This window comes from Guillardia theta (assembly GCF_000315625.1).
Source record: "Guillardia theta CCMP2712 unplaced genomic scaffold GUITHscaffold_1, whole genome shotgun sequence".
Lineage (NCBI taxonomy): Eukaryota > Cryptophyceae > Pyrenomonadales > Geminigeraceae > Guillardia > Guillardia theta.
In genome coordinates this window covers 246,443-254,149 of record NW_005434673.1, presented here as the reverse complement: position 1 = coordinate 254,149, position 7,707 = coordinate 246,443, and the positions used below count along the sequence as shown (strand labels likewise).

Below are 7,707 nucleotides of genomic sequence, written 5' to 3'. Positions count from 1 at the left end.
GGGGGGGGGGGGGGGAGGGACGAGGAAGACGAAGGGGAGGAAGAGGAAAGAGGAGGAGAGGAGAAGTATACGATAGACTCGGAGGGAGAGGCGGAAGAGGAGGGGAAGAGAAGGTGAATTTGTTTTTTTACCGTTTTGACTTTGTCTTCAGGTTACTCGTAACAGAAACATGAGTCGGCTTGCCTGAGCGCCTCCTCCTCCTCCTCCTCCTCCTCCTCCGCTGCAACAGGGGACGATGCGACTGACATTCATGATTGCGCTCTGCGCCACAGCCGCGCTCATGTGGCTGCCCACCGCCCATGGCAGTCTGCCGTGGGTCCGTGTGGACCCGGACAGGCGGAGGCTGGTGAACGAGCAAGGAGCAGAAGTCATCTTCCATGGAGTTAACGTCGTCTCGAAGCTCCCTCCTTACCACCCGCAGACCGATCACTTCGACCCCGTGGACTCTCTGGTGGCTAAGGACGTACAGGACATGAAGGCGATGGGAGTGAACGTCGTTCGCCTCCTCGTCGCTCTCCCCGGAGTCTTCCCTGCTCGTGGTCAAGTCAACGAGACCTACCTTGACAAGATCGCAGAGATCGTCGACGTCCTCGCCACGAGCGGCATCTACACCATCCTGGACGCGCATCAGGATTTGTTCTCCCCGAAGTTCTGCGGGAATGGCTTCCCGGACTGGGCAACGCCATACACCAATGTCTCTGAGGGCGTCAGGCCGGAGAAGTTTCCCATCCCGACAGCATGGCACGAGTACGAGGTAGATCCGGAGACCGGCTATCCTCTGCCTTCCGAGTGCTACAAAAGTGCTTTCTTCCGATACTACTTCTCCGACGCCGTCGGCAAGGCGTTCCAGGCCTTCTACGACAACTACGACGGGATCCAAGACGAGTTCGTCAATTTCTGGAGGGTCGTAGCCCAGAGGTCTGCCTCCCCCTTGACGTCCTACCCGCATGCCTTCTGCTCCTTAAGACCTCGTCCTAGTCCACCTTGTCCTCCTCCTCCTCCTCCTCCTCCTCCTCCTCTTGCCCCTGCTCTGAGCTGTTACGGCAGGTTCGCCACGAGGAGCAGCGTCATCGGGTACGAGATCCTGAACGAGCCCTTCCTCGGCGACATCCTCCTCCATCCCGAGTTCCTGGACATCCGGCAGGCGGACAAGAAGAACCTCCAGTCGTTTTACCAGAAAGTGCACGAGGCCGTGCGGGAGGTCGACGACCGGCACTTGCTCTTCTTCGAGGCCACTGTGGGAGTGAGTCAGACTCCGTTCAAGAGCCTCTCGGGGACGGGCCTGTCGGCCGGGCCAGGGGGTGCGGAGTACAACGACCGCCAGGTCTTCAGCTACCACATGTACTGCTTCTACAACACGAGGGATGGGCAGCCGGCCAACACGGAGCTGTGCAACGCCTATTTTGACAAGTACTTGTCAAACGTGATCGAGGGTGACTTGGAGAAGCTCTCAGTCGCTGGCTTCTTGACCGAGTGGGGAGCGATGATCGACGACGGGCCCGTGGACAGCGCCATGGCGGACAAGATCGGAGAAATCACCGACCGTCATGCACAGTCATGGACGTACTGGCAGTTCAAGAGCTATCATGATCCTACGACGCAAGCGATGGAGCCAGACGGGACGGTGGAGGAAGGGTTCTACAACCAGACCGACGGCTCCCTTAGGGAGGGCAAGGTGCGGCTGATCGCCCGCACGTACCCACAGCAGGTAGCAGGGAACATCTCGAGCTACTCCTTCGAACCCTCCACTGGCAACTTCCAGCTCACCTTCAGCTCGTCGGGGGTGGAGGGAGATGCAACTGTGATCTTCGCCAGTGGGAAGTGGTTCTATCCCCTCGGGGTGGAGGTACAAGTGACTCCGGAGGACTCGATGCTCGTGTCCTTGGCGAGCGACTCCGTCATCCTACGCACCCTTGCAGGTGTCAAGGAAGGGACTGAAGTGTCTGTCTCCGTCTCCGTCGCTAAGAAAGCTTCTCGTCAGTCGATACGCAAGAGGTTGGAGGAGAAGATGAAGAGACTTGAGGCGATCAGCAAGCAGTAGGGGCAGGCAGGCGTGGAGAGAGAAGTAGAAACAAGCTGAGCGACCAACTTCGATGTTCTTGTCCCTTGCTTCACTGTACAACCCACCACACTCTTCCCTCTCCTCTCTTCACGTCACCATCGTCGCCCAGTGCGTGAAGACCTCGACCGACAGCTTCGAGTTCATATCATGCAGGAAACAAGCTTCCATCCTCGCCATCCCAGCCCTCAACCCCATCACCTACTCATCAACATCATCCACCTCCCTCCTTCCCCCTCTCCCTCTCCTCCGTCCTCACCTCTACGCTCACAGTGGTGTCACTCTTGGGCGGAATTTTTCCCACCTCGATCAGCCGAGTGATACAGCGCAGCGCGCCATCCTGCTTGCCAGCCTCGGGGGAGGAGAGGAGGTGAGAGTCGGGGAAGTAGAGGAGGATATGGAGAGTTTCATTCCCCCCGTTCTTGATGTTGAACTCGCAGAAGGACTTGCAGCCTACGACGACCTGGCGCGAAAATTTTGAGTGGTCAGAGAGGAGAGCTGGAGGGGAAGAAAAACATCTCATGAAGGCAGGTAGAGGAGGGGAAGGTGTCGTTGAGTTGCAGTCGGCTGGTGCATTAGGAGGCAAGGACGACAGGAGGAGCACTTGTAGACAAGCTATCATGCATGTTGCCGTTCGTACCTTGTCGTTGTTTCGTATGCTGCACATTATGTTCATATCCCGAGATGTCTGCATGTCAAGTCCTTGCAGTCTGCGAGAGACGCTTCCCATGTGCAGATCAACCACCTTCATCTTGCTCTCCCCTCCTCCTCCTCCTCTCAGCCTCCACCATATCACAAGCTGCATGCTCTCTGGGAGGGTGGACACCTGAGTGGAAGACGGCTCCAGCAAGCACACGATGCTCTGCTGCTCCGTTCGGTGGAGAATCAGGTTCTCCTCCTCGCATCCCATCCAGCGAATGTTCCATCCTGTGAGGCTCGAGGCGGGGGAGGAGAGTTCCACCTTGTCGATCGCGAGTGACCAGTCATGAGGGTAACGATTCTGAACCACAACTGCCAGGACATACTGGAATCCCAAATGTGAGAGCGATGTAAGAGGAGGAGGGAGGAGAAGGAATAGAAGTGGATTGGAATGAGAAGATATAGATCTCGTCAAGGAGAAAGTAATGTGAAACAGAGGACCATGGGTTAGGAAGGCTGGAAGTTGAAAAACAGAGAGAAGGTAATTACGGAGGAGGAAACAGGGAGGAGGTGGAGAAACAAGGGAAAGATGTTGAGAAAGAGCAGAAGAGAAGCAGGGAGCGGCCCCTCGGATCGGGTCAGGGAGGGGGGCATGGGGGCGCGGAGGTAGGAAGGTGGAATGAAATGAAGGGGACGGGCTATACCGAGTCATGGGACATGGGAGAGCTTCGGAGGGTTGTCTCAACGTAGAGCGGGTCTTGAACTTTGATGAAGAACTCCGCGTTGTAAGTCGGACGGAATCCTCTTGAAGTGCTGCTCCTTGAGTAGAGGCCGTGGAGCAGACGCGCTGCCTCGTGGGAGCTGAAGAAGCTTCAGGGAGCGGAGGGAGGGGCATGAGGAGATGGCAGACCTCGGAGAGAGGTCCTGGGATGGGAGGAGGAAGTTTGCCTCGTCCATGGGAAAGGTCGGGGGAGACGCAGTGACTTTCATGACCAGCTGAGGGAAGACGAGGAGGAAGAGAGGAGGAGGGAAAAGAAGTGGAGGAGGAGGAGGAGGAGGAGGAGGAGGAGGAGGAGGAGACGTTAAAAAGCTCAAGACATAGAATCAGGAGGGTCAACACTCACCCGCCTCTCGAGATGAGCCCTCTCCAGCGACAGCCGCAACTTCAGTGAATATGCAACCTTGTTGGACTCGATCCACTTCCCTGTTGTCTCCTCGCCCTCGTCGTTGGTGTTGGAGGCGATGCCTGAGCCCAGGAAGGATGGAGAGCCGATCAGCTTCCCCTTCTCCACTTCGGATGTATCCATCCGGACCAGCGTGAACATTTCGGTCGCGTCCATGAAGCTCTCCGAGGCGCCGTCGTCTTCCCGTACCGAGCTCTCGCTCAGCTCTGCCGACTGGTCGGTGCCTAGAGCCTCGAAGAGCTGGACGGAAATGTCGAGGTTGGAGAAGAAGTGCTTCCAGTCTGTGAGGAACCTTCCCTGGAACTTCTGACCAAGTGGCAGGTGTACGAAGACTCTGATGGACAGGTCTTCTCCCAGGAAGAACACGTCTCGTCGAACTTCGTCCTGGGTTGAACAACCACTCACTACAAGGCAGGTGCTGCTACCAGAACACCCTTCCCTCCGCCCTGAACGTCTACACTATCCGTGATATCTGCACTTGCTGCTTATGTGGACAACGAACCTACACGAACCTACGCTCCTGTATTCTTACTCTACTTCGAAGTACTGTGGGTTCTCATATCAACAGTCGTTGATATCTCACGCGCCTTCATCAACCCTCTCCTCATGCAAGAGCGGAGCGAGAACAATACTGGGGACAGGAGGAAAGAGGAGGCGACATCGAGCACCATCATGCTGACTTACCTCTTCTCCTATGGTCACTTCCATCCGCACATATCCCATGAGTTGCTCCTCCATTCTGGTATCCTTAAGCTTCCTGGAACTTCTGCGTTCTTCCTCCTGCTCGAATCTTGTGCTTGCTTATCCTGGGAGCAGCTCAGCACTTCGCCGCGTCGCTCATGCTCGCATTCTCGCCTGCTGGCACCGCCTCAGGCGACTTCCGCCCATCCGCCATGGCGAACTCTGCTAGCTGTCTTCCCCGGTGTTGTTTTAACTTCTGGGCCAGCCTGACTCCCCGGCTCAGCGGCCTCACCGGAGCCGCGCGCCCGCCCGGCCCGTCAGTGCGCTGGGCCGGGCCCGGCCGGCCGATCCCGGGCCATGTGTAATCGGAGTGACGGTAGGAGGTATGACACGTGAAGAAAAGTTTCGCGCATGAATTTTTGTTTTCACTTATGACTGAGATGTATATACACTTCCTTTAAACAATTTTAGCCCCTTTCAGTCCTCCGAAAACGACTCCAATAACAATGAAAAGGATGATGATGAAGCAGCAAAGCAAACAGCACATTCTCTGCACATAAGATCAAATGAAGACAACCCAGACGAGTGTTGTAGACCTTGCGAGATTTCTTCTGGCTCTCCTTTGCTTTCTCAAGTTGCTTCACACCGCGATCAACATATTGATGTGCCTGCAATTCTGTCAGCGTTGAAAGCAATTCATAGAACTTCGGCCGGAGTCACCTGTTGCACACTATATTCGATCTGATCCAACATCTCGCCCTGTGAAACTCATTTAACTTTGGTATACGTCACCTCCACTCTCACCTGTGTTTCCACCAAAACGGCCATGTCCACGAACAATTGATGCAACTCAACAATGCTCTGAAACATCATCCATCAAATTTGCAATATTCACACTATCTCACCTGCTCCAGTCGAATGATATCTCTGTGCTTGTCTTGAATGTCTGCCAGGGCATTTTTCGCAGCCTGCGGTAACCTTTGTGAGGGACCAAAGGAAATCAAACAATCGAATGCTCGAACCTGAGTTGATCGCTCCTGTAGCAGTTGTTGTTTGAAAATGTTGCTGTCACCTCCATCCTGGAAAGACAAGATGAGAACAACCTCCTAGAAGATCCTTGGCATCTCGACAAACTTACCTGCAGCAGCCTCTCCACATCATCATCTGTTGCATCAGGTCTCACGACTTTGAGCTGCCTGCCCACACGTTCCCTGTACAGAACATCAGGTATGACTAGAAGCACCATGCATCAACAGCTAGTCCGTACTTGTACTTTCCCTTGAAATTCGTTTGCATCTCTTGATACTCTTGGACTAGGGCTGTACACCATGTCAGAGAGCTAGCATCTCCAGCAGATCAAATCGTCACAAATAAACTTCTTGGTCAGTGCACTGTGCATGTTCTGACGAATTCTTGCCTCTCCATCACCAGCCTTCCCCGCCTATCATGGAAGGCATAATCACAGAAGGGTAGATAGAAGTCAGCAATGGCCACCTTTGCAGCATGTGCTTTGCTGTCTTTATCCATGTCCTTCAGGGCAACTTTGACCTGCACGACTCTCAACAACAGCTGAATCAGACGCTCTCGGGGATGTACCGCAGTGATCAGAGTGCTAGTTTGATCCATAAGGCCTTCAAGCTCCTCCTAGGTAACAGTCAACTATCCCAAGACAAACTCTACGTGACGTCCCCGAACCTGTCTCTTATTGGAGGCTGAACTTGACACAGAGGTAAGGGCCATCCCGTGCTACAACACCGAAGTCAAAAGAACAAACGGACATGCTTAGCAAAGTGAACCTGTTTTTCCATGTGACCCATGTTCTTGCGTATCTGATCCATGTTCCTTTTGACTTGAGAAATCTGCATCAAGATTCAAATGCAACACATTCATGGGCTTTAATTGATGAACCTTGTCAAAGAACTCTTGCATGAAGGGCGATTGATTTGGATCGGCCTGACAGTAAGGTCAGAGGTCTCACGAAACAAGGAAAGAAAGTCTGGTGGAGGGAAAAGAACCAAAGAACCACTCAATGATAGATTAACGTGGAAGGGCCTAGGTGTAATCGCACCTCTCCCATTTCGACATCCATATCAGAGCCTTTGTCCTTCTGTATAGGAAAGTCGAATCAGCTTTGCCGAAACAACACTCTTGAACATTCTTTCTCCACTCCTCTCCTTTCTTTCTCACTTTGTCTCGCAAATTAGAATAAGACTTAGGACTCTGCTCGCAAAGATTTAACAGAAACGGGAATCGTCATCTCGTTACTCACGTTGTTAGATCCACGCAGCAAGTCTGTAAATCGCTCCATTTCGTGCGCGAGGAATTCAAAGTTGGAGTAGAGTATGCCAGTCAGAAAGCTTTGTGCTCCTCTGCCGTTTCTTGTGCTCTGATAGCTTTAGGAACTTGAATACACCTCTGCATCAATGTTAAACTGGTACCAGGATAAATGTAGCCTCTGATTGCTTCACCTTTGAGAGAGTGTTCGAAGCTGTTTGTGCCGATTGCAAACGAATCCAGTATCTGTCCGAGGATTTGGTCTGTTTGAGACTAAATTATCTGAACCAGGACGAAGTTGACCTCTTAGTCGACTCCACTTCGGTCCCTGATATATTCACAGCATGGATTGTACTCTTCCTAACTTGTTGTCGCACATGCTGCGTGCATGAAATCCTTCAACTGTGGTACCTCCCAAGAAAGTATTCCGTCCTATCAAGGATGTATTCCTGTCTCTCGATGGGTGCACTTGTGGAAGCAGTCTCACGTCTTCCTTATATCCCTTGTTCCTTGCTCTCCTCGCCTCCTCTACCGCCTCGCCTCCTCTTTGCCCCGTTTGGCGATCAGCGACAGTACTGGGGGAAAACCCATTTCGATGACCCCCACCTTGAGTTTCTCCCTGAACAACCTACCCCTACCCTCGTACATATTCACCCCATAGTTTCACCTCTGAAACACCCCTACTCGTTTCAAACTACCTACCACATGCAAGCTACAGCATTGAAGGAATTTTCAAATATTTGGAATTTTAAACATAATTTTGAATTTAAAACTGATGTGACAGAGACAGGTTTGAATGTCACGATAGGGATTTGAGGAAGCAGGTTTAGTGGGGTGGTCTTCATCCCAATAGCACATTTCAATCACAAC

At 52.8% G+C, this 7,707-nt stretch overlaps 3 protein-coding genes across 3 annotated transcripts; 1 reads left to right on the top strand and 2 right to left on the bottom strand.

Annotated features, from left to right (window-relative positions):
* Positions 1 to 313: 313 nt before the first annotated feature.
* Positions 314 to 1,954, top strand: GUITHDRAFT_46636 (hypothetical protein; the record flags this gene model as incomplete). Its single annotated transcript, XM_005842120.1, has 2 exons — positions 314 to 918; positions 1,048 to 1,954. Coding segments are annotated over 2 exons (1,512 nt in total), but the record flags the coding sequence as incomplete, so codon positions are not given.
* A 195-nt stretch (positions 1,955 to 2,149) lies between these two features.
* GUITHDRAFT_98976 (hypothetical protein) lies at positions 2,150 to 4,620 on the bottom strand (the record flags this gene model as incomplete). Its single annotated transcript, XM_005842119.1, has 7 exons — positions 2,150 to 2,260; positions 2,319 to 2,522; positions 2,700 to 3,083; positions 3,403 to 3,559; positions 3,609 to 3,694; positions 3,823 to 4,266; positions 4,567 to 4,620. 7 exons carry the CDS (start codon positions 4,618 to 4,620, stop codon positions 2,150 to 2,152), a joined length of 1,440 nt encoding a protein of 479 aa, XP_005842176.1.
* Positions 4,621 to 4,699: 79 nt separating this feature from the next.
* Positions 4,700 to 6,871, bottom strand: STXPM (syntaxin PM; the record flags this gene model as incomplete). Its single annotated transcript, XM_005842118.1, has 17 exons — positions 4,700 to 4,737; positions 5,141 to 5,231; positions 5,284 to 5,322; positions 5,368 to 5,424; positions 5,469 to 5,531; positions 5,586 to 5,642; positions 5,702 to 5,774; positions 5,831 to 5,882; positions 5,932 to 6,004; positions 6,058 to 6,111; positions 6,160 to 6,207; positions 6,259 to 6,309; positions 6,360 to 6,422; positions 6,472 to 6,516; positions 6,632 to 6,670; positions 6,751 to 6,783; positions 6,833 to 6,871. The coding sequence occupies 17 exons, from the start codon at positions 6,869 to 6,871 to the stop codon at positions 4,700 to 4,702; spliced, it is 915 nt and encodes a 304-aa protein (XP_005842175.1).
* Positions 6,872 to 7,707: the final 836 nt, after the last annotated feature.